The following is a 27,685-nucleotide window of genomic DNA, read 5'->3' as shown; positions in this document are numbered from 1 at the left end:
GAATTTTAAAAGCTGGGATTTTGATGAAAGAAGAAATGTCTGTCCTTAGAGAACTTTCAGATATCAGAAGGAAATTGTTTAATAACAAATGGTGGCAAAGATTGAAGCTCACCACTCAAGTCTATAACTAACATTTGTGGTGGCACAAGACCTTCTCTTAGCTTTTCTTTCCAACTGTATATCTTAATTGGGAAGAAGCCTGGGGCCCTGTTTTATGTAGCATAATAGCCATGATATGATAGAGTCAAGTGAAATATCTCATTCTCAAATCAAATAAATAGAAATTTGAACTTCTTGGATTTCTTTTTTAAAATCCATATTACAGGCATCTGTATCCTCATTCATATTGGCATTTGTGTTTAGCCCTAACAGCTAAGATTCCGTTGCAACTTATTATGAATTGTAGGTCAGTGTCTTGGACTTAGAACCTTTTTTTTAAAACTCAGGAATTTCCTTGCTCACATTATCAAGCTAGGCTTTTGGGAAGAGGAGAAGGAGAAGAGTGTAGGTAGCTTCTCAGCTTGCTTTATCCATCCAGAAGATTGTATGGCGGATGCCCAGCTGTTCACCAGTTAGGAGCAAAGAGGATTTGTGATCTTTTGCAATATGGAGAGAGGAGTCTTTTCCATTACACAGTAGGAATGGGATGTTACAATTCCTGGTACCTCACAAGTTTTCTTCAATAGAGTTGGAGAGAATTTGCCTTTATCTCAGTTTTCTTATCTTCTTTAATTCCACAAGCCCAATTTTCAGACAGATTCAGGTAAAAGTAATATTATACATCAGGAAGAAGAAATTAAAGGAAGTTGTGATCACTTTTAACTATGTTTTAACACCATTTTGAGGAGTAGAGATAATCTGTGACCCCAAAACATTGATTGGGAGTTTAAGTGAAATTTATCATGAATGGGTGGTATTTTAGTAATACCATGTTGTGATTTTAAGTGAGAGAAGCTAAATAGTGTCTCCTCTGTTTCCAGCTGCTTTTCAGTAAAACCTAAGGAAATCTTTCCAAATCATATTTTCTGTCAGTCTTGTCAGCAATGCCAGTTCTAGCTTGAAATCTCCTAAAGTGATTGTCACTTAATAGAGAGTTAGACTATGTACATTTCAAAAGCCCAACAAATTAGAAAGTGATATCTGACTGATCTGTATACATTTTAAGGAGTATTATCTGAGTAGTCTTATCAGGAAGCCAGATGATGAATTTTAGATAATAAATTCACTTTATTTGTGCCTCTGATAGTAAGTGAAATCAGTGTAGCCAGCCTGCCCTTTCTTCTTCCAACATTAGTTTTTATTGATTACTTAAAAAGAAAGAATTAAAAACTCTAAAGTATTAAACACTAAGGAATTCACTTTTTGAATGCCTGGTCTCTTGAAAACAAATTATCATAACTTTTTTTTGTTTGTTTGTTTGCGGTACGCGGGCCTCTCACTGTTGTGGCCTCTCCCGTTGCGGAGCACAGGCTCCGGACGCGCAGGCTCAGCCGCCATGGCTCACGGGTCCAGCCGCTCCGCGGCATGTGGGATCTTCCCGGACTGGGGCACGAACCCGTGTCCCCTGCATCGGCAGGCGGACTGTCAACCACTGTGCCAAATGGATGATTACCAAGTAACACACTGCTCATTTCCATGTTGGATCTTTAGGTTCAAAATGAAGATTTTTAGTCATTGAAAAATCTTTTCCAGATAGCCCTAGGGGAAGAATTGCCAATTTTAGCTGGGAGTTATGGGTGCTCATATTATTTTATTTCCTTTGAATATCTATGGCTAGAATGCCCAGAGTTAAACATGGGCTAAAGTGCAAACCTAAGTATTTTCCAAATCCTTCTGGAGATGTTAATAAACATGGCATCAGATGAAGGTTCTATAGCCAATTGCTTGAGATGCTTTGCACACCACTTGCCTTCCCTGGGATTCCCATGTGCAGTAGAATAGCAAAAGCTCTCAGAAAGCTTGTGTTATACATGCCCATGTAACTCAGCATCTCTCAAGCTTATTTGAGCACTTTACCGCTGGTGATCTTCCTCCCCAAAACACATAATCAAAGACTATTCATGAAAAAATATCAGACAGATTTCAGTAGAGGGCATCTATAATTTACCTGACCAGTATTTCTCAAGGTCATCAAAAACAAGGAAAGTCTGAGAACCTCTCACAGCCAAGAAGAACCTGAAGAGACAGGAAAACTAAATGTAATGTAAAATCCTGGATGGGGGTTCTAGAAGCGAAAGAGGACATTAGGAAAAAACTAAGATAATCTAAATAAACTATGGACTTTAGTTAATAATAATGCATCAGTATTGTTTCATTAATTATAACAAATGTATCATACTAATGTAAGATATTAATAACAGAAAATTGCGTACAGGGGATACATAGGAAATCTCTGTACTGTCTGCTCAATTTTTCTATAAATATAAAACTGTTCTAAAAATATAAAGTTTTTAAAAAAACAGTATTAGCCAGGCATGTACTTTTTTGTGGAAAACTTTTTCTATTTACAGGTATTCACTCTGCACAAAAAATATTTTGGACCGTATAAGAATATGTAAATTTTATTTAAGCTGTTCTGGTAAAGGAAAAGTAAAGAAATCAAGGCATGTAAAGATAAGGGTGCTGAGCCAACAGTCTCGCTAGCAATAAAATATTGTGATCAGAGTCACGCTTTGAATGTAAATAATTTATTCAGCCCATTAGATATATGAAGATGCCTAAACAAGATTATGTTTCTCAGAAGAAACATAATCTTCAGACTCCCAATTTAGGTCCTTTGATAGTTGACTAGAAGACAATGGCAGAGTGGAGTCTAGAACACTGCAGAACTGTCTTTATAAAAGATGTAGCTAAGTTTTCAGGTGTACACATGGAGTGGTTAGTTCTGAGGACACACTCCTCCCATCAAGCTCTCATGTCCCAGACACTTGCCGTGTCTGTCTTGGGATGTTCATTCAGTTCTCTGTGATATCTGGGAGCAGATTTGCAAGTAACTATTATTGGACTTACCAAGTTTTCAGGCTCTTCTTCCTATGCCAGCAATTCCAGAAAAACTACTGAAAATATTTTATATGTAATGACTGGTGGTATGATGACTGTTAGTATAATTATAATAATAATAACAAAGGTAGTAACTACTATTTATTGAGCTTGCCAGGGACTTGTGCTGAGCCCTTTATTTTATTCTGTTTAAACTTTGCAACAAACCGATAAACTAAGCATCCTTGTCCTCATTCTATATATGCGGAAACTCTTCCGTGCATGCAGTTCTTTGTACATCATCAGTGCTGTGCGGATGCTCTTTGGTTTATTCACAAGCCCTTCAATCAATGTTTTAAAAGTTAAACTTCTTATCTCCTATTTAAGTATGCTCATAGATACAATAAACATTATATAGAGACAAATAAATCCTTATGGGAAACAATTGCTGCGGTTAGGGGTGTGTTATCATCAAATTAGTTTAAAAGAGTTGATTCATCTAGTTCTTCCTGGTATGAACAGAAAATTAGAATAGGGACCTGAGAATAGAATGAAATTCAGTAAAAAACAGACAGATCCTTACTAGGAATCTGATAGGAAGCTTACTTTCTTTACAGCTTAATTTATTTTTGATGTCTCTAAACAGAGCTTGGTAGCCAAAAGTAGATTTGTTTTAATGCAGTTTTTGTTTCCTTGTTTGGAGGGTTTTGCTTGAATTTTTGAAAGAAAGGAAAGTGTTCTTAGTTTCCATCAGAGACTCTCATTGTCTATGTTATCATGAGTATAGGGACAATAGACCATCAACAAAGCTACATTGCTGGCAACAGCTTTTCAAAACTGAGTGATTCATCACCTCTCATCAACTACATCTCTAAATTTAGTGGCATCGGCATATAAGTGAAGGCCGTGCGGTATCTGCCATTTGCTTAACACGTACAGAACACCTACTCCACAACTTATTCAAACTTTACTATAATTTACAGCCACCTAGTATATGTTAGTGATTTAACTTAATTGACTTAATTGTGAAATAAAACTGTAAGTTATGACATAGGCCAGATATTATAATTTTTATTCTCTGTGTAAGATTTATACTGAGACAGTTTCATTCCCTTGTAATCTATACATAGGGCTTAGAAAAGTTTGCTGAAAAATTGTCAAAACTATCTTTCTCTTAATACACAGTATCCAGAAAAACATATCTACCTGGTTTGAATTGATCATCTTTGAAAGCGAAAGGGCTAATATATTGGCCATTGTCTTTTCTAGGTTTCACAGAGTTGTGGTTTAAAAGAGTATTTGGGATAATTTTCCATAATCCAGCATTTCCCCTCAGCCATTCTTTTCCCCACTCTTTTCTATCCAGTTTTGTCACCCTACAGATTTTCCCTATACTAAAGAAGTCCTTTACTGTACAATGTCACATGTCAGTGAAAGTTAGCTCAGGTATGTCCTTAAATGCCAAGCACTAGTTTAAAAAAAAAAAAAAAGAGTATATGTAAACTGATGGTGATCCTATATTAAAAGAATAGATATTCCAGAAAAGATCTGTAAAAACCAAGGTGTTAACAATAGCTACCTCTTGTTATTAAAAGTGGGTTGTCGAATATGTTTTTTGACCATAGCTAACTAGTGAGTTTGCTATAAATTTTCCCTATCTTAGTACCACTAATATCAGATAAGCTTTCTCCAAAGTCATGGCTGCCGTTTTTCCTCTTCCAATCACAGGAGAAGCCACAGGACGTTGAAGAATGGCAGATGATCGGAAAGATGAAGCAAAGGCGCCTCACTGGACCTCAGCTCAACTAACAGAGGCATCCGCCCACCCACATCCACCTGAGATCAAGGATCAAGGTGGGGCAGGGGAAGGACTTGTCAGAAGCGCCAATGGATTCCCGTACAGGGAGGATGAAGAGGGCGCCTTTGGAGAACATGGGTCACAGGACACCTACTCAAATACCAAAGAGAATGGGATCAATGGAGAGCTGACCTCAGCTGACAGAGAAACAGCAGGTAACTAACGGCTCTTCTGTCACCAGGGCTTGCTTTGTGCTTTGAAGTCTGTTTAGGCTGAAAGTGAATTAATTTACAGCACTGATCTTCTTTCACTAGTGCTAGGACTGAAATTCCAGTCGGTCAGGGGAAATAGACACCAAAAGGAGAGAAAAATCATGGGAACTAGCCTGACATTTCCCCCAAATTAGTTGTATGCTCAATCTCATCTCCCTATTTAGTTTTTACCACTTTAATTTTGGTAGACAAATGGCTTGATGTGTGCATGTTTTGCTAGTAACTGTCAGCACTGTAACTTACTGAAAGAAAACTTCACGAATAGTTTCTTATTGATACTCTTGAATGATACTGGACTTAAATCGATAAATTGATAAGAAGCATACTTACTTTTTAGGGCAGAAAGGAATGTAGAGTCTATCTCCCAGCCTTTAAAAAATAAAAGAGAAAAAGCAAAGAAAACAAACACACACATACATACGCAGGAACCACTTAATACTTCCTCAGGTAGCTTTTTAAGAACAAATATACAGATGCTTAAAGGAGAGCATAATATAATTTAATCTTAAGTACTTCCTTTCAAAGTGTAATTTCTACCAATAGTCCTCTTTACTGTTGATGATATTGTCATTAATGGCTTAGAGAAACACTACCCTGCCCTATAATATTCTACACCATTATTTCCCTTCTTTCCGTAATTCAGAATTTAATGCATTTGAACACAGCAACTTGCTGACATGCTACTCCAAAGAGAGTAAGTAAACTACTAGTTAGAAAGGCTATACCGCCTTCAAAATCATCCCGTACTTGTTCAAAGATTGGTTTTCTACAGTCAGTTAGTTAGCAACACGTGCACTGCACGCTCAGTTCAAAAAATATATTTAAATTTTAATGGGCAAGTATGAAAGGCATTTCAAATATAGTATGATTTTTTTTTAATCCACTCATTCAACAAACTACTATTGGGCATTTTCTACGTACAAGCTGTGCCAGGGTATGTGCAAGGAATGGACTCTGAACTTCACAGAGCAGATGATCTAGTAGCAGACATTAGACATGTGCATGCAATTAATTCAGATACAGAGCACGGTGTGTTAAGTATCAAATAAGCAGTATAGGAGGACAAAGCTAAAGAGGGATTGTTTCCAAACAAAATTCCCAAATTGTGCACAGAAGCATCTTGAGGTGCCACAGCAAAGGCACAAGAGTATGGCAGTGTTCTAAATACTCAGAAGAAACACTGTGATACTCAATGGCTTTCAAATACTACATGAACTATTAGTTCAAGATAGTTCCGTATCACTACTAGATCACACCACATTCCTTTTCAAGACGCCCTGTCTTTGTGAAGCTGCATTTTGGCAGTTGCTGTGATAAAAAAACAAATACCCTGCAGAGATGTCTGTGGAATGGAAAGAGAGGGTGGCAGTGTCCAATCTAATTCAAAGATTTGAAAAGCTGTGCAATGCCCTATAGGCACAAATGTCGCATTAGTAAGAAATTGTGGTTAAGAATGAAATAAAAATATTATTTTTACTTTTCATGGTTACAAGGAGGGTTGAAAGAGATAGTAGAGTATATAAAATGCATGACTCAAGAAATAGTCTATTAATTACCATTATTGTTATTATGATTATCAGTGGTGGTAGTTGTATCTATATGGACAACAGGGCACTCTGGGTCTAGGAATATTTTTCTACAGCTGAGTGTAATTCAACTTGAAGAGGGTGGGACTTGGGTGTCAGGAGCACTAACTGGGAAACTTTTGAAGGGATTGAGGCACGAAGAGTTGAGGACATGTTAGAACAAAATGGTTGTGGGAAGGAAGGAGATAACGTGAGATCAAGATTTTTCTCATCATCGTCCCCTGCAGCACTTGACATTATACCTCGAGGACTCAATAAATGTGTGTTGAGTGAGTGGTTGAATGAATGATGCAAAAAGAAGAAAGTCCTTTTCAAATTAATGGTGAAAACTATTGGAAAGTCTTATTTTGTCTCTTGAACTCTCCCTAGTTGACTCTCACTGACTATTATGGAGGCTTATTACATACTCAAGTAAAAAAGCACTGTAGCATGCTTGGTCAAGCAGTAGAGAACCAACATCATTCACTATTTCATTTTTTTCAATGGTCTTAATTATTTAAGAGCATCAGAAAAATGTATTTGCCAGGTCAGTGTGTCCTTGCCAGCTTCTTTGAGAAAATAATATAAGTGAAAAAGAGACTGACAGATGTTTCTTTAAATTGTGGGTTCAGGACCATCCAGAGACAGTTTTGAATTCAGCTTAATATATATCAAATGAATATTACATTACCTTTGGGAGACTAATTATGTAAGTTTTGTATGTATATTCAAAGTGACAAAGGTTGTGTAAACAGCCTGCTCTAGGTTACCAGAGTGATGTTTCAGTCCAAATTATGATGTGATTTTAAATCAATGTCCCTCCAGAAAGAATAGGCCAAGTATTGAATCCATCAATTATCCACATGTGGAAAGCAGTAGGAGAGGAAAAAGTGTAAAATATTATCTTCTCATACCCACAGAGGATTTCCCAGTGATGTTAATGTGCAATTAAATTTCTCTCCAAACTTTAGCTTAATAAAAGAATAAATTATATTATTGATGGCTTATATATAAGTGTTTCACAAATCACAAACAAAATTATCCCCAGTAAAAAGAAATGTTCTCAAATCTTAGATATGTTCTTTAAAAATGCTGTCCTTTGATGATGGAGACCATTGATACGAGCTGGCATTATATCAATAATTTGAGGTGATTATTTGAAAGAGGACCAGGCTATATATTAGCCCACTCTTTTATCATTCCATATAATGTATTGGTATATTGCAATTTCCCCTATAATGGATATTTCTCAAGACATTGTGAGCATGAAACATTTCCCAGTGACATCCTCAGCTATATGCTATCGTGTCCAGACCATTCCTGGTTAAAGCTGAAGAGCTTTCTTCTACTTTCCTTCTTTGCTGTAGCCTTCTCTTCATTCTTAGAAATAAACCTTTTCCTCAACATTGTTTATTTTTATTTATCTCTATAAACAAGTTCACATAACAAGTGAATTGTAATCATCAGTTCCCCCTCCTTCTTCTTTCCTTTATCAGAGTGGGCTTACGTCACCCAAAGGTCTACCTCATTGTCTCTCATCTACGCTTTTCAATGTGCACCTTCATTTCTGGGCCATAATAACTTTTAATTTGTAAAGGTACAAGGCCATAGTCAGCTTATCTTTGATCTTATGCCCTGAGGTGGTGGGGGAGGCAGCAGGAGGGTAGGAGTTGCACAGGAAGAGCTGGAAGGAAATTATACTTTACATTATATTTCTTTACAGTTTACCCTTCTAGATTTTTGTCTCTTTTCAAATTAGCTTCCAATTTAAAGCTAATCCATAGAAAGGTAGATAGTATTAAATGCTCACCTATTACTTTAAGAATTTTTCTTACATTTGTTTATTGACGTGTCCTTTTTAGAAGCCATGCCACAGAAGCCTAGCAAAAGAAGTGAGAAAACATTGAGAATCAGGCCATTTAGTAAAGTTATTATTATTGATAAGTGAATAAAACATGTGACTAAAGCAGTCACTTTTAAATTGTTTTCCCTACATGAATAATAAGAGTAAAGTCTTGTAATAAACCCTTCCTCTCTTTTCCACCTTATCTTCATTGAAGAAAGCAAGCAGAATGCATTTTGGTCGCTATAGAGTTTGAACTCTGAGTGAAAATTAGGAGCCTCATCTTTAAGCTTCTTATTCGTGGGTGGGGCCCAAACTCATATGAGAATTTATATCATGATAATATCAAGATAACTGGATGTTAGCTTGTAAGCTGACCTTTCACACTCCTCTTTATGGGTTTAGCAACCCATCCAAGATCACATGGCTACAGCCAACATGCAGGTCTCCTGCTTTATAGGCGAGCGCTCTTACGACTGCCCCACGCAGCCCGATTCAGAGCCACACGCCCAGCTGCGGCTGTTACCAATCATAGCCAAAGAAGGCAATTCTTCTTCCATTGCAGAACGGTCACATCCATGTACCTTGAAGCATGACAGAAAACGAGACCTTTATTCCCAGTTTTCAGCGTGAATGGAGAAAGAAAGGAGGCAATTCTGAGAAGTTGACAGATAGCAAAACTTTGAAGTATCTAAAATCATGCTTTCGTGATTTTGACTGTTTTAAGGTACAATGCTTTGAATACTAGTAAAAACACCAGTCACAGTATAAAGTGCCTTCGTGATCATCAAAAGCCAGCATCAGGTATCTCTTTGAGTAAATTTAAAGATTTAAGGGCATTCCTTCAGTAACTGCCCCTTGATTTCCCAGGGCTGCTGTGTTTCCCCAACATTTCCCTGGATTCTTTCCAGGTCTACTCCCTGTCAAAGCAGTGAGATCTGTAAAAGCTCTTCTGGGTTATCCATGGTCAGTTTTTCTAGAGTTTTCCAATGGAGATGCACCTTCTAAAGCCTGGCCTACCCTTTCACATCTGCATGACTCAAGCAGCCAAGTCATGAACATCGTCGGATATCTAAGTTTATTGTTGCTGAAATTATAAATTTAAGCTTGAAAATGCACAGTGGAGAAAAATGTTGTCATCACTTACAAGCAAAAATATGAATATACCTTTAAACTTCTCTCTTTCCCTTTTCGATCTTGGAAAATTCAGCCTTTTCTGACCTCCCCATTCTCCCCTCCTCCATCCCCAGATTTGAGAGTTACTGGTAGGAGTCACCATCCCATTTAAACTGTGGCATATGGTATGTAATATATATTAATGTAGGCAGAGCGAAATAGTACAGGACCATTTCTCCTGTGAAACGACTGAAGCCATCCGCACGACCCCTAAGGCAAATAAACAAGCTGGCCTAACAATACAAGAGGTTGCAGATTTTCCTTTCCTTGTTGTCATGCCAACCACTCATTGCTCTGGCTGCCATTTCCCTGAGCTCCACAGAGAGGAGTGTGCTGAGCGGTTATTTAGCATTCAGGGCGGATCTGCAGAAAAGCACACAGCCTCACTGCAGAGTGTCTGGCCCGGCGGCGCCGATGGATAAGGACAGAGAATGGGGATCTTTTCAATGTTTTCCTTCGAAAGGTTAGGCATCGGGGGCTAGAAAGAGTGAGAAAGACAAGGATTGATAGAAAAGGCATGAGGTTTGTATTTGTCACGTTTGCTTTGTCCTATGTGGTCTCTATACTATTTGAAGGCAGGTTTGGAGATTGGCTTCAATCATCTGTGACTTGTCTTGTTGGTAAACAGAAGGATCTGAACCTAACTGGGGGCTAGCTTGCGTGGACATTGTCATAAAGAACCTTGGTAAGGTATGAGCTTGTTTATAGCAGGTATTGCTAACTAGAGCTTATAATGTTTTACAAATTAGAAGAAAAGACAGGTACCAGATACAGTTGTTTATTTAAATGTGCAGTTAGAGGGTAGTTCTTCCTATAAAAAATTACCTTATATCTTTCTTTGCTCTTCAGCCGAAGTCTTAGAGTAGAATGTGATTGTCTTAAGCCGGTAATTATGAAACAAAATTTAAGGAAAACTTGGTTTCTCTAGACTCCTTTTAACTAAACCCAGTGATGCAACAAATAAAACATGATTTTATTCCTTGGAATTTTAATTGCCTACAAACACTTCGAGTTGTGAAAAGCAAGGCTCGATGTAACACAATATAATATGATATTTTAAAATTAAGATTGATTTGCATACGCATTTACTCCCATGTATGGCCCTCCAGAAAATTCCTCCCATGCACTTGCGGAAATCATTCTCTTTTCTTTATTGTCTTGTTTTGTGTTAAATGTCAGAACCACGTCACAAACACTTTTTAAAAACCTATTTTATCATTTTGTTTGGTCTACTGACACTTTGAAAAATTGTGTTGAATTTGAATCTTAATCAATGCAACAGATTTGAGCTAAGAATAATTCAGAACTACCTGTAAAAATTATTGTCTCGCTTGTTTCTAGATGTAAATATAATTTAATACCATTGTAGTTTTTACTTGAGCCTTTCTCCTAATCCTGTATTTTTCAGACCTTATCACATTTTCTCCTAATTTGCTGTCATGGTGGGTCATCATATTTTTCTTTTAATATATTCCAATTATTTGAGGTTTTTAAAATCTCCACTAAGAGAAGATCTCTAAGCAGTTCATAAAATCTTTTTTATTTGTAGTGAGTAGATGACAGTAATCAGTCATGGAAACAAGTTTTCCTTGATTCATTTTTCAACCCTCTAAGCCCGTGTTTTGGTTAGGATTATGCACAGCCTTTATCTGTCCCTTGTTCAATTTCTAAGCGTTCTCTCCTCACAAAAGAGAAAAGACAAAAAAAAAAAAAATGAGAAAAACTTTAATACTAATTTGGAACAAATAAGTTTCCCTAATATCTGGGGAATATATTCATCATCAATCAATAATGTGTTTTTTGAAAAGTATGATGTATATATAAATTGATTATATTGCTTGTATATACCTGAGAAAAGTATCTGTCTCTGTATACCAAATACCCCCTTGAGGGTTGGCTTCAGGTTTGATTTTATTGCTGTTGGGAGGTTAGTAGGCTGGGGAGCACCAAACAGTCATCACACCTCCCTCTTTTCTCCCCGAGCTACTTGAGATGAACTGACTTTCTGCTTCAGTATATCAAGCCCTCTTGCTCTCTCACACTTCACTGCACCTTAGCATGTTACGTAAAACACTGCTTTGACTGTCTGGGGAGCCTGGAAATTCATACCAGGAGCAGATGAACAGAACAACTGGTGCTGCATTGCAGACCTGGTAGTTTAAGCATGATCTGACTTGGCATCATGAGTCCCCAGGGGAAAAGGACACTGCACGCTCGCTGCCCTCTCACTGTGTTACTCGCCTCACAGAATGAGTCACCGTTCAACAACCCTCAGAGAAAATACAGTTCTAAAACCAGCCAAGCTGATAAGCAGAGAAAGATGAAAGCATATGTCCTAGGCTCTCATGGCAACTTTTAACAAATATGCAAATGGTAGGTGGTTATTAGAACACAGAAATGAGAGTTAAATGTCTGCTTTTACAGTTGATTTCAGCAAAACTCAAACTTCAGAAGATATTAGGCAAAATGGATACCAAGGGAGGAATCAAGGTTCAGAGAAAAATCATGTATAATAGAGATGATTCGGCCTCAGCAGCCTGAAAATTAGACTCAATATTTTCAGTCCAGATTTTGTGTTTGGAAACATAGGTCCAAGCGGTGCTGGGAGCTGAGCACCTCTGATTCTTGCATAAGTGACTCTAGCATGAATGGTCAGTCCTTTGATTGAACTAACAATCTTCTCTTTTGCAAGCAAAGATAATTTGCCCAAGCAATCTGTTATGGTTTCATTCGTGTGCAGCATCGTGAAACAAGTGATGGAAAAATATTTTGAAAGGGTACATACAACAGAAGAGATTATCAGAAGTCCATGATCAAAGATCCAGAGCTGATTCATTTTATTTTCTCAAATGAATCTCTTCTTCTTTCAAACATCCCCATGTACCATGTTTATATCTTGCTAATAATAGCATTGATCATATCAGAACATTTTACTGAGGTTACTTGTTACTTGTTTTAATCCCCATCACTAGGTTCTAAGTGTTTTGAGGTAGAAGCTGTGCTTCATTCATCTTCATGTTCCTTCTGGTATATAATGCAATGCTTATGTTCCATAGTAGGTGCTAATAAACATTTTTTTGAAGTGAGATAAAGAAAAAGAGCGTTAGTATCCATGTTCTGTTTTGAGAATGGAAATGACATCAACAAAATGGGGCTACAAAAATTACACCACAGTGTAAGCAATACATTTGTGGGAAAGATGATGTTAGAAAGGAATACTGGAACTAAAGAGGCAGATGGAGGAACAACGAGAGGAGGCTAGCTTCAAAGTAAAGACTATAGAACTTGATTAGGACAATCAAGTAGGAACTCTGAAATATGGTTATAAAGGGAATGTCGTGGAGGGATATAGCAGAAGACTTGATATGTTCTGATAGGTTCTGAAAATAGGAGTGAAGGTTTGAAGCAAAGAAAGAAAATATATCTTTGACTTAAAATAGCAGTAAGACATTTGATTAGAAATATTGTCTTGTTGATGAAAACAGCTGAACTGGGAAGAATATGAAAAAACAGGATAAATGACCTTTCTAAGAGACATCAATAACCTAACAGCTAAGAAGTATACAGATATTGAACAACTTTTCTTGTTCATTCCTGCAAAATTGAGCCTCATGTGATAGAGTTGGCCTCGATAGAAAATGATACTGAAATATCCTGCAAACAAAACTCTAAAATGAACGTCTTTGTTGATCCTATCCTCTGGCTGTAAGGTAAGGATTGCCTCACTGCTATAGATCAGCAGGTCACACAAATTTCATTTCTGACAAATGGACAAACTGAATCTTAAAGCAAATTGATGTTCTAAATCATACACTTAATTATACTTCTGTAAAGGAATATACCAGTATTATCTTGGAGAGATGTTATGTATCCTGCTTTTGAAGGTTAACCTGAATAAAATATCACCAATGTTCTTTTTTACTCTACTTCACCTGTGAGTCTATAAAATTATTTGAAAATGATAAGTTCTTAGGTAATAAACAGCATTTCCCTTTTGAATAACAGGGATATTTATTCACTAACTTTAGGGAAAATGTTTCAATTTCAATTAGGTATACTTCTCTAGTTTTGTTATTTTAAAAAATGATAAAAGCTGTTCGTAATCGATAATTTTTTTTCTTTTTGACATATTAAAATGAAAGATGCTCCCATTTACATTTTCTAATTCTAATCATTAATTTTTTCAGTATTTAAAGGACTTTCTTTTTCTCCAAGGAGGAAAATAATAAAAGGACAAGAAAAACAACTACTATTACTTTTATAAGCAATTTTTGAAATGAATCAATTCATTGGATACTTTTTCTCCTTGTTGCATTTTGCATGTTGCTATTCTTTACCTTAAAGCCAAATTATATTTTTCTCTTTCTTTAAAAATTACCTATTGGCTGTTTTTCTCATCAGCTTGAAAAACCAAGGTTTGTGACTAATGCACTGAAAAGATTGGAATAAACCTCCCCTGAGAGCTTTACCAGAATTGCCTTTTCTTCAAAAAGAAAATTGCACTAATTTGGCCTAAGTCACAAAGCATGTAAGACAGTCCTCCAGGCCAGTTCTCACCCAATTCTTATGTCTTGATCGTAGTTAAACAAGAAACAGAGCAATGGGTTTGAAGCAAATACAGATGCCACTTTCAAAAGTCACATTTTAGGAGAGGAAGTTCATTCAATCAAGATAACAGTGATTTCTGACCTCGTGAAAATATCTGCTCTCCGACCTAAGAAAAATTTAGTACTTGAAATGCTTCTGGACCACAGTGAACTTGCACATATGATCTGAATGCTGTATTGAAAACACTGCTCAAGGATTTGGCTGTTTTGGTGACACACGTTTCCTTTCTAGTTGGATTTCACTGTTTATGAGTGAATTGAAGCTACCCTAGCTGATAATTTAGCGTCTTAGGACTGGAATCATCAGAGAAGGTTGATTTATTTTTTTTAAGTGAAGGAATAAAAACCTCCCAAATTATGTTTAACTTTTTTAAAGTAAATTTTAAAATAATGAGCATTTCTTCAATTCTAACTAGAAATGCTTGAGTCTCCTATGCTCAGATAATGGTGTTTCAACCCTTCCTTATGTTCTCTGATGTAAATAGGTGTGAAAAAAACTATAAATACAAAATGCCTTTCTTCGTTAGGTCTGTGGAAAATGTTAGAAAGTATTTTTAATATCTATTTGATTAAAATGTCAAGATATTTCTTTTATTTTTTTCTATAAAATTTTAACTGTAATGCTTCAAATAATATAATGATTGCATTAAAACTGAACTTCTGTTCCCGTAGCTTTTGATCACCTTGTTACTGTCAGACCAAGTCAGCCCTGCTTCTGCATTTCATGTTGCATTTCAGAATTATCCAAGAAAAAAAAGAGCACAAAGTTCCCTGGTTTCATAAGAGTTCTTACTTATACAACAAACTTCTCTTTAGGAAATCAGACCGAAGTACAAGCTCAAATAAAACATTTTTTAAGGGTGGAGGACCTCTGTAAAAGTTGGGAAGGAGTGACTGATAATGTAGCAGGGGAATGAAAATGAATCAGAGAAACCAAGCTATTTTGGGTCATATTCTGAGAACCAAAACTTGGCCAGCCTCTTCATAATCAGGGCTATTGTATATGAAATATTGAAATTGTAATTTCATTTTGAAAAAATACAAGTCCTGATTTAGAAATTTTTTTTATATGTCAGGAAGAAAATAATAGATATTTTCATAGTAAATTGAATTTTCATTGCCATATTTTACTAAGAAAAATTCAGGACCTTTTTAGGAAACTTGAATTTTCATATCATCAGGGAGCCCCTTATAACTCTTCCCTAGGACTGTGTTTTTTATGCCAAATGAAGCTCTGTGTTTTTTGACTTTGCATAGTGTATGATTACAGTAGCATCTGCCAATCCAAAGCTAAATTATGAAGTAAATAGAACTTGCCTTGAGCACCTTCCCATTTGCTTCCTGAATCCTATTTCTTCATTTTCTTCAGGTTGTCAGCAGTCACCTGCAGATACCACATATGCCCAGGATCCCACTCTCAATGCCATTTGCAAAGCGCAGTTGCCTTGCCCCATGTTAGGCTACCTACCTAGCTAGCATTACATTCTCGCATTTTTCTCAACACTGCCACTCCATCAAAATTGATGTACCTTTCTCTTTCTGCTGCATTCCTACAGTAGAACAACCAGAGCTATTGCCATAATGAGTTACAATTTTATGCTTCCTAGATATCATTTGCTTTCTGATATAAAGCGTCAGTGTCTTCAAATAAAGAATGAATATTTTGACATTTTTAAGTGCGATATATCACCCTTGGCACCCACAATTGGCAAGTATTTCTAGAGGTGCGCTTGGTAACAGTGAGACCCACTACACAGAGAAGAGGTATAGGCTGAAATAACTAAACAACATTGAAGCAAAATCATCAATGTAAAATTTTATTTCAACAGATCCCTAAGGGACATTTTCTAAAGTAGGATTTGTATGTTATTTTAAATTTTCTGAAGATAACTTTGAAATTACTATTATTGTTCTTGTTTGTCTTAACATAATGAACTTTTGTATCCCATGATTGGAGAGAAATTCATTTAATAGTATTTTCCATGGGATGTATTAATCCAGAACACAAAAGAAAATTTTATTCTAGAATAATTTTTGGCATAAAGAAATTTTAAAATTATATTAAAGTCTTTGCTTTTTAAATACTATCATAATAGTACAAATATAACATTGGACCTAACACTTATTTTCTTACTTTAAAAAATTATTTTCTCACTTGCAAAGTCTATTGATTTTGCTACTCAGACACCATGGAAAAAAGTCTTTAACTATCAACAGTTTTGCTTGTTTGGAATTTTTCCAGGGAAGCGGTCCTCCTTCTCTCAGGTTGTGACTGAGCTTAATTTAACAGACATTAGTAAAGGATAAAAGAAGGATGACTCAAAATTATCTTCTCATTTTCTTTTGTTTTCTTTTTCACCATAGCATTTTAGTTTTCAGAATTTCACAATGTAATTAATTCCATTGTCCCTTTACCCACAGTATAATTGAAACATTGTTCTCAGGTTATATATATTCAGGAAAATTATAAAGAATTACCATGTGCACTTAGTGACTTAAAGTCTGCCAAGTCCTTTTAGGGCTGATATAAAGAGAATATTTGTGGACAATATTTTATAGAGTCCAATGGCAAAAATAAAATAGGCAGTTATAGAAGATGGAGAATCACTTATTTAAAATATTTACAGCTCACGAGAGACTGGCTAAGAAGAAAGCACATAAGGTAGATGATGTTATGTTGCTATTTGCACGTTCATTCTCAGAATGATGTTAGGGCTAGAGGCTTAAGCAAACTGTAATTACACAGAAGTCATGTTGGTTTATCTGTTTGCTGATTGAATGTACCCTATGATGTATTGTGAACAACGTGATTTTCTCATCACATAGTTCCTAAATTCCGTATGCTTCTAGGTCACAAGGCCTCCAAAGATTTACTTAAGTTATTATGCTGGGAATGAGTTAGAAGGAGCAAACAAAAGGTAGCTAAGCCGGTGATTTTTACCATTTTACTTTAACAGTTTTTCCCTAGATGAAATATTTAAATTAATAGAGGTAACTAGTAAAGACTCTTCCTGGTGTATGGAGCACTTATACTTTAAAAGTTCACTCCAGTGACTTTTTTTGGAATCTAGAATGTTTTTCCATTTTTCCATTGTATCCTCTGCCTCAGACATTCCTAGGTTTTGCAACTGTAGAAGCAATGATTTCCCCATATGAAATCTTAGACTTGCGCCTCGTGCCCAAGTCCTTTGAGGTACCCAAATACAGATGAAGCTTTGAAGACACGGAGAGACCCTTATGTGCATGAATGATGGCACATACGTAAATTCACACACACACATATATGCAAAATTCACACACTCACATAAGCACACGTGTACGCAAGTGCTGTTCTGCACGCACAGTACATTTTGTATTGTTTATCCCACAGTTACTCTAAGGATGAATTTTTTTCAAGCTCTCTTAGTTTTATTGATATTTCACCTTTTCATCAATGTTATTAATAATGTCTTATGCTACCTTCCTTCAAGAGTGTGATGTGTTCAAGATAATGCAGAAGATAATCCAAATTCTCAAAGTCTACAAGAAGTAGTACATTTGTAATGGTTTTGACAAAATGCAAAACTGAGCGTTTCAAAGCTCTAAAAGCATTTTATCAGTTCCCTCAGTGCCTTAATTATTGCATTCAATGTATTAATATTCAGCTGTTTGAAATTTTCAGAGGGGCATATTCCCCAAGACATTTCTTTCTCAAATTAATTTAAGATCAATAAAATATTACAAGCTGATTTAATTAGTAAATGTTTAATATATGAAGTACAAACAACAATATAAATATACACACGTTACTATATTGGGATCCCCCAATACCAACAACAGCACAAATCTTTAACTAGAATATGTAAGTATAAAGCTAGACCATATTTGCTTACTATATTTCTTCCGCTGCACCCTTAAAATTACAAGTAAAATTTTCCAGTAGGTACTATTTTTGATCCATGCTTTGCTTTTCTAATTACTTTTGATTCCATACTATAATATCCTTAACCTGCAGTATGCTTTCACTGATAACCATCTTAATTTACTAAGCCTTTCCCTTTGACTAAATTTAAATATTAGGCCAATTCTATCCAAGTTCTAAAAATTTCATTTGAGTAAATTAAATTGTCAGTCTAAACAAGATTATGGATTTAAGCACACAGGTTGAAATAGGAAAAAAGAGGACGAAAGAGGGAAAATTCTCCTATAATCATACACCGTACTCCTAATCCTAGCCCAAATGCATTTCAGAAGAGGACCATATGAGTGATTATGGTGAGATCAGCTAAAATCGGTGGCCATCACTAGAAAAATCTTAAAAAACAAAACCATGCCCTTCAATGAGATTGCCCCGCTTTCAAGCACAATTTTAATGTAGGAACACCATGTCTTTCTCATGTTTGTAGCCCCCGTAATGACTAAGCATAGTTCCATCATCTATAGTGGATGCGACATAAATTCTCTTAAACTTAAATTTAAGTACCCATCAGAATGAACTTTGTGCAATCATGATCGTGTATCTTAAATGCATTTATCTCCATAGACTAACTTTACTGCAAAAGCATTTCCCCCCATAGATTAAATTTATCCTGGGTTTAGTCAGTAAATCTTAGGAAGAAATCTTTGAAAAAGCTGGTATGCAGAGATCTACAGCTGTAGGGTTGGCCGGGGTGACCCTTTGGAATCAATGGGAGTCTGACTAGCGAGGGATATGCCAACACTGGCCTCTTTAATAAGTGCTAAGGTGCCAGAGAAACAAACAAAACAACAACAACAACAAAAATCCAATCTGCTCTTTTAATTTCCTTCATCACCAGTTGATTACAGGAAATAGCTTCAGAGAGAATATTTACTCTCCAAATTAAGCAAGGAGTAGAAGCAAGGAACTTTCCTTCTTTCCTGTTTTTATGAATTTATCTAAGGTATTTGTTTGGCAGGGCGCTTCGAACCCAGTGCTTTCCTTGTTGACTAGTTTCCACCAGCAGCAGCAATTAGCATCGGTTTCCTAGGCAACCATTCTGTACCCTACTGAGAAAAACCTTTTCTTGACAGGAGCGTTCTAAAATTGTTTTGTTTTCCTTCTTTCACAAGTGTAAGGTAGGCTTACTTGTCATTTCTTTTAACACAGCACTATTATGCTCATTATTCTTAAAAGCAGAAACACTTGCTGACTTTTATATTCCATGTGGTTGAATTTATTGTCTATGTCTCTTACTTTTCCCTTAACCTGAAAGAAATCAACAAAAATATGTTCTCAGGCATATGCCAACTTGCTTGGATTTTTTGTTCACAGTCTAATTGATGAGACTTTACATGTTCAAGTAATCACAGCTGGTTCTGATGAAAACCCAAAAGGTACACATTCAAAATCAGACTTCTGTGCATACCAACAATGTCCTGTGTTGCTCAGGACAAAGTTGGAATTGTCAGGACCACAAAGAAAGTTTCAACTCCATTGTTTTTATTATAAATCAATGAAACAATATTGATAGATTAATATAACAAAACAACTAAAATAAAAATAGGTGCTAAAAACTGGTTCTGAGACTGGCAACAAAATTTGACGTGATAAAATAATGTGACCAGCAGAACATAGCAGTGGTGTAGCATGAATCAGCATCATGGAAGAAAACAGAGGGCTGCAACCCAACTGTAAATGCTGAATAGTATGGTACAAGGGTAGAGTAAAATTTACTTTATCATTTTAGTTTAAATAATAAGTGGCAGGAGCCTGATAGAGTCTGTTAGACAGTGACCCAAAATTCAGGCAAGGAGGTACTCACTGGGAAAAATGAGAGAATCGTCCTAATGTATAACAGAAACTCTCAGGTCTTTACCTACATTTTGCAATCAAATGATGATAGTAGACTTGGTGATAACAAGACTGTAAAAGTGATTAAAACAGTAATATTTAATTTAAATAAGCACTTGATATATAAATTTCATTTAATTGTCACAACATACCAAAAGATGAATATCACTTCTATTCCCCTTCACAGATGGGGAAACTGAGGGTTAGAGAGATTGTCACTTACTTGCAGATAGTAAGAGATAAAGAGAGAATTTTATTCCAGATTTTCTGACACCAGAATCTACTATGATATAAAATATTCGTACTGCACTGACGTAAATCAAAGTGATATGCAAATGACACAGTAAGTTGCCTTTATCCGTTATTTTGCCAGTTTTCCAACCTGGAAAATGTGTTACTGTGTGGATTAAATAATATTGACAGGAAATAAAAGTGCCTAGTGTAGCAACTTGTTTAATAACCTTGTACTGCAGTATGATGCTTATTCATTATGATAATGTAAGTATCTTAGCATCATATCTTTGAGGTATTATCAAGTTGGTTTCTGTGGATGAGAGCATGTCTCAATTAGTTGCTTCTTTTTTTTTTTATAAATTTATTTATTTATTTTTGGCTGCATTGGGTCTTCGTTGCTGCGCGCGGACTTTCTCTAGTTGCAGCGAGCGGGGGCTACTCTTCATTGCAGTGTGCAGGCTTCTCATGGCGGTGGCTTCTGTTGTTGTGGGGCACAGGCTCTAGGCGCGCGGGCTCAGTAGTTGTGGCTCACGGACTCTAGAGTGCAGGCTCAGTAATTGTGGCGCACGGGCTTAGTCGCTCCGCGGCATGTGGGATCTTCCCGGACCAGGGCTCGAACCCGATGCAGGGGATTCTTAACCACTGAGTCAACAGGGAAGTCCCTCAATTAGTTTCTTATACCTCTTTACTCCTATTGGTGGTATATGTTTCCACCAATATATTTATCCAATAACAAGAAAAAACATTCTTCTTTCCAGAATTCAATTCAGTCTACTGAGGACTGCTTTGATCCTCTTGTGAATACTGATCCTATATCTGTTATCCAGAATACATTTACAAGACAGACTTCACTTTTTACCTGTAGCTGTTTATCTATATAGTGATGATATGATATCACCTGTTGCTCTAATCCCTGGGCTGTGTCTTTAAATCCCTTGTTTTATATCAGCTGATAATCAATAACATTATTTAGAGGTTATAAGATGAATTTGTTTTAAAAAAATGAGGCTTTTAATGTTTTTATTCCAACTGATTTACAGGGAGATCATTTATCAGATCAATTCCAAGTTATTCATTTGCTTAGGCATGATGGGACTTTACAGCCACATCATGAGCCATTTTTGTATTATTTATAAAAACTGTCTCATTACCATAATGACACTGCTAATAAAATAACACCAAGTTAATACTCAAATACTGGTTGTAAGGTTTTCACTGAAATTCGAAATCCTTGACATTAACAAAAGAGAGAATAAAACACATATTATACAAGCTCCTTAACTAAGACAATTTCTAACGTAGACTAAAAGTGTCCACTTCCAGAAAATTTTATACGTTCAAAAGAAACATAACCGAGCCTTTCAAAATTTCAGATTACAGTAAGATGTGTCATGTTTTCAGCTGAGAATATCAATGCTAACTTTCAATGAAGTATAATGAATAGTACTTTTTCAATTTATGCATAATCTGTATTCATCTTTAATCTTCTGAACAGCTAAGTCCTATTCAAAATTTTATACGTATAATGTTTGGAAGAAAAAATAACAACAAAGAATTAGACTAGAAAGTAGGAAAGGCAATAAGGAGGTAGAACAAGTGAGCGATGAAAAATTAAAATGTCTAATCTCTTAATTACAAAAAGAATGTTTCATGTTGCTAATTGTCCTCAGCAGTAGATATCATGCCTTTAGGAACACTGTCTAGAAGACAGTCCTAAGTTGGGACTTACTGGCTGCAATCTAGAGCAGATGGTAGACCAGAACCTACACGGCCAAAGAAGTGGGTATAAAGCCAGAGAATAAATAATAACATCCCTCTAGCTTTGTCTAGAAAAAAACAAAAAACTGCCCTTAGCCATCAACATAGATGATTGCAGACTAACCATATTATCTGATATTCATCATAATGATAGCCTAGTTGGGCTGGACCCTTAGGGCATATCACTGTTGCTCTTTCTTTAAAGTAGAAATATAAAGGTAGAAGACTCAGAACAATATATGGCTGAGAGAAAATAACATCTTGGTAAAGAACTAGTGGGAGATCTTTTTATTTGAGTTCTTTGATGTGCCAGGCCTGTTATATATTTTTGTAATTGAGTTCCTCACAACAACCTGTGAGATGGGTAATATTATCATTTCCGTTTTTTGATTGAAGAATTGAAACTCAGTGAGTTTGAGTAAAATTCCTAGGATGAAGTAACTAGAAAGTAGCAATGCTGGAGTTTATACCCACATTTCTATGAATTAAAGTCCATGTGACTTTGTCTAATGCACACTATAAAAGACAGTAATCCCCTAGATAGAAAGATACGATAGATGGGTGGATGGATGAATGGGAGGATGGATGGAGGCATTTAATAAATACTTGTAGAATGAATAAAGAAATTATATAATTATAAAATTAAGTACATATAATTATATATATATACATATATAATCACACACACACATTGTAACTCTTACGTTATCATTTTTATAGGTCTGATTTTGTGACTGCCTTCCTTTGTCTTTTGTATATGTTTGACACGCTTACCATTAATCTTCCCTGAACTTTACCTGAACCCTGAGTGAATTGGCTCCTGTTCCAGGAGCCAGGCTATAACGGTGAGCCTCACTCAGGGGATCTGCTGATTAGGCCTCCATTGAGAAGAGGCCATCCTCCGTGGGGGAAGCTACCATCTCTGCACTGATGACAGCCCTTTCTCAGAGGAAGATTTTTGAATTGACTGGACCAATTGAAACCCCCAGAGCAATCCTATACTCATGTTTTCCTAAATACACTATGAAATTAATATTAGAAAATAGTTATTTTTCTATTTTTAAAGTTTTAACAGTATTATATTTCCCCCAAACGGAAGATAACATGTCATGAACTTGACTCCCATACAGCCCATTTGATTATTCTAAAGTAACATTTCTTATAATCTGTTAAATTCTTTTAAAGAAAAAAAAATGATCAATTATCCCAAGAATGGGCTAAATTATTTTCTTACTAGTTTTGATTAAATACGTACAAATATAAAATCAGCTTATTCAACTATGAAACTCAAACACATTTATAAATTAATGTTCTCTGAAACAACAAAACCAATAAAATTCAAATGTCCTGCCTCTTCCCATCTAAATAAATAATATTGTTTTGCTAAGACTAAATTATCACTCACAAGATATGTGGTACCAGCTGATACAGTGCATTTTATTTAGGTTGGACATGTCTATAGTGACTGGAGATAAGTAATGATTCAATTTTCCCTTATCTCTGTTTAGAATATTTTGAAAGTCTGTACAGTGCCTAATGAGGTCATTTGGCCTACACCTCATGCGAATGCATTCTTTATTAAGTTCACCTCTGTTCTCATTAGCCAACAACATATAAACTAATTCTCCATGGTTTCAAAATTATTCTAAATACAATCTCAAACAAAAAGACTGGAATAATGTAGTATAGCTCAGTTGTAATTTGTTCACATAAACTAGTAGATACTTATTTTTATTGGATTATTTTCCCAATTTAAACAAATTTAATTTATGTTAACTACTCCTAGATCCTGGAAAATTCTTCAGTAGGTACAGAAGAATTTGGAACCCTCATTTAAGAAGTAGTATTCTAAAATGCATCAAAAACTTAAACAAGAATACAATAAATGATATAAATTGGGGGGGGTTAAGTTAATAAATATAGTAATAAGCACAGATTATTTCTGAATTTGTGTAAGCATCATAAAAAAGCCTTTCATGTTAATTTTTCATCCTTTCAAAAACTTGTGTTAAGCATTCAATCTGGGTAAAGTTCAATGAGAGAAGCTTCAAGAATTGCAGCAATGACAGAGAGAAAGTCCTTGACTTGGGAAACTTTACATGGTAGTGGAGATAAGGCTTGTGTACTGACACAATTCCATGCAAGATGTATTTACTAAATGCCATAGAGAGATACTAAATTTTGCATACGTGCCAACAAGGATATGCAGGAATGATCCAGAAGACGCGTGGGTTCTATATATGTCCCATTTTCTGCAATTCTTGCTCCACCTCTCCATTATATCCAGTTTTCTATAAAACACCTGGATGCTAGAAGTGCTAAAAATCACTCTTGATTTTTAAAGGTCTGAATTGCATTGAAAATTAATATATGCAAGTGGCAATTCGCAAAACATAAAATAATTCTTTTTGCAATATTATTAAGCAGTGTAAACAACAAAGAGTGTCTCAAAGTGGATTTAACTTTCTGTAGCCCTTTTTGCAGTATTCTTTCCCATTGAAAATGTCACTTTGGGAGACTAGCCTTTCAGGGATTTTTCAGAGACACCCTCCCCAACATCCTGGCTTCATGAAAACACGCAGCCCTTCCTCCTCTTCTGCCCTCCCCACCAAATAGCACAGCAGTTAGTATTCCTTACAATGCTTTGATGATTGTTATTGTCATTTATTTACCTGGAACAACTATGAAAATTTCTGCTCAAACACTAAAATAGAACAAAAATTCTAATAAAATAGTACTGTCTCAGAAATAAAGTATTCATCTTCTTGAGTTAAATTATCTATTACAGTATCTAACATGGTCTACAAGATATATAGGTAGATGATTAGATAGATAAATAGATAGATAGATAATTACTCAACCATGGTCAATCACTTGTTACATAGTCTCAAAATATAATCAGGAATGGTAATAGTGTACATTAGATAGATGAATAGACAAGCAGGTCTGAGAGTATGTTTCCTTGGTTCATACCTTTAAAGTTCATATATTTCCATTAGCCATTCACACGACTGCTAGAGAATTTTCTGGTTGTTTCTCCATTAGTCCTTCTGTTCTTCTATTTAAGAGAAAAAACATCATAATAGGAAACCTGGGTTCTAGTCTGTTTACCTCCATCAGCTGTCTGAACTTGAGCAAATCTTATCAGTATACCCAGCCTTTATTTCCTCATCTGCAAAATGAGAGGATTTAGACAAAATCTTCTCTCAGAGCTCTTTAAGCTCTAAAATTATGTGATGCTATGAATTAAATTGTATAGTTTAAAACATCCTTATAAGGATGAATTGTATCATTACTATTTGATATTATAATTATTCTGTACACTTTTGCAATAGTAAAGAAAAAAGATCCTTCCTTGTTGAAACTAAATTGAGTGCAAAGTGTATTGTCTAAAAAATTGCTTTATGAAAAATACTTGGTATATAAATGTATGAAATGAATTTGCTGGAGCCTTGCTTAGAAATTAAAGCTTTTTCAGAAATAATTTTAAGTAGCCTATCCATACTTGCTCTTTGGATACTTGAAATTTAAATTAGGACTCCAGCTTCTTAAAATTATACTTCAAACATAAAAAAAAATATTAAATCAGGGCTTTCCTGGTGGTGCAGTGGTTAAGAATCTGCCTGCCAATGCAGGGGACACGGGTTTGTGCCCTAGTCCGGGAAGATCCCACATGCTGTGGAGCAACTAAGCCCGTGTGCCACAACTACGGAGCCTGCGCTCTACAGCCCGCGAGCCACAACTACTGAGCTCGTGAGCTGCAACTGCTGAAGCCCGGGCACCTAGAGCCCGTGTTCTGCAACAAGAGAAGCCACCGCAATGAGAAGCCCGCACACCGCAACGAAGAGTAGCCCCTGCTCGCCGCAACTAGAGCAATGCCATGTGCAGCAATGAAGACTCAACACAGCCAAAAATAAAAATAAACAAAATAAATGATTAAAACAATATATTAAATCACACTTAATTTAGTTTTAGTATTTAAGGCATTTTATAATATACTAATTACTTGAAAGTTGGTATTCTAACTATGATATGTATAAGAATGTCTGATTATATGATCTAATCATATTGTCCCCTGTTTCCTCATCCGAAAGATGGGAGTAATAATAGTAAATAATGCATTAGAATGATGAGAGCAACCACCTTAGCAAAGTGTTTGGTATGTAGTGAGCACTATAATATTTTTAAAATACTGCTTCTCCTGCTATTACTGCTACTGGCTGTAGATAAGAGTGTTTAAAGTGCATCCCTTAAGACTATCTACATAAGTTTTGTGTCAAGTCGCTATTTAAAAAATCAGGAAATTAAACATATAGAGGCAAATGTATTCAATCAGGTAATCCAGCTTTTAAAATTCAGATAAATGTTGTCCAAGTGGATTGCTTACCCAGAAGCCTGCTTCTCAAGCACTATGGTGTCTGTCATCCTGGGTGGGGTGATGAAGCCTTTCTAGAGGAGGCTGTGTCTAAATGAACCAGCCAGGTAAAAACAGGCAGATCTCCCCCAACCTGCTTGTGAATGTGTAAATTCCAATCAGGAACCATAATTTCAATGAAATATTTATTCTAAAATCTTGATTAAAATTATGAGAACAAATCCCTACCCATCCCCTTATCCAGGACAACTTGTTTCTATTAAGGCTATGAGTGGGTTTATTTCCTAGTATGGTAGATGTTTTTATATAAAGATGATGAAAAGTTAAATTCTGTAGAATTTATTTCTAATTTAGAAAATATTTTTAATCTCAAAGGGCTTCTTTCCTTTTTAGTTGATTATATATGGAACATCATTTCCTGAATTTTTTCTGACTAGGTTATATGAAGTTAGCATTGTTAATGGTTCAGCGGATGCCATTTCAGGCCAAAAACTAGTTATCAGGCATCTCACAGACTGATCATTTTAATGATGACCCTCCCTCCCACCCTGGCTTTTTTTTAATGAAACTATTGCACTGACTAGGTTGAATATATATCATATGACCTTAAAGATCTTTAAACCATCCACTGTCTAGAAAAGTAGTAGCTCTTTAGAAAGAGACCATCTGATATATCATTTCCATGTATTTCACTCAGATTTTATCTTCCCAGATTTTTCTTAATCTCTCGTGTTCAAACTAATCCCAGATAGTGCTGTTTAATCATAAATTCACATTTTGAAGCATCTTTTGATTTTAAATCATGGTATTTCTGCAAATTAGCATAGAAGATTATTTTAATATACTTTTCTGTAAAACTGTAAGAATACTATAAAACAGTATTTTAAGTTAAATCTAAAATGAATCCTCTCTTCTCTTAGAATTTGTTTTACTAGGTACAAAATGTTACATTGTTTCTGTTTGTATAAACAGTTTTTAAAATTTAAGCTGCCATACAGGTTAATTATTTTTCCTTAGTTCTGTGTTAATTTTGCTTAGCTCCCAGAATGCCAACTCCTTTTATTTTCTCTCTCTCTCACTTTTTTTTTTTTTTTGGTTTATATGTGTGGTGTGTGTGTGTGTGTGTGTGTGTGTGTGTGTATTTATCTGCAATTTAATAAATTCTGTTGTACTTCTTTGGGAGAAAGACAGTGAAAATAAAATCCTAATTGACTATACTGTTTGATTATTTTTCCTCGTTGCTACCTGTTTTGGATGGCTCATCATTTTATTTTCTTTTGTTACTAT

The 27,685-nt window shown here is 35.6% G+C and overlaps 1 protein-coding gene across 3 annotated transcripts in view; it reads left to right on the top strand.

The window, feature by feature from the left end:
* The window catches only part of MAP2 (microtubule associated protein 2), a 146,082-nt gene that overhangs the window by 64,665 nt on the left and 53,732 nt on the right, over positions 1-27,685 (top strand). For 2 of the 3 annotated variants that reach the window (XM_089916434.1, XM_089916433.1), the window contains exon 3: positions 4,708-4,992. In XM_089916434.1, the coding sequence (XP_089772560.1) occupies positions 4,731-4,992 (262 nt within the window). In that variant the 5' untranslated portion in view covers positions 4,708-4,730. Of the gene's footprint in view, positions 1-4,465; positions 4,993-27,685 lie in introns of those variants that run through there. The other variant, XM_089916432.1, reaches the window with a different exon arrangement.

This window comes from Delphinapterus leucas, chromosome 8 (genome assembly GCF_059928025.1).
Source record: "Delphinapterus leucas isolate spDelLeu-1000000601 "Yukka" chromosome 8, BTC_Dleu_Yukka2, whole genome shotgun sequence".
Taxonomy (NCBI): Eukaryota; Metazoa; Chordata; class Mammalia; order Artiodactyla; family Monodontidae; genus Delphinapterus; species Delphinapterus leucas.
This window is presented reverse-complemented; position numbering and strand designations above follow the sequence as displayed.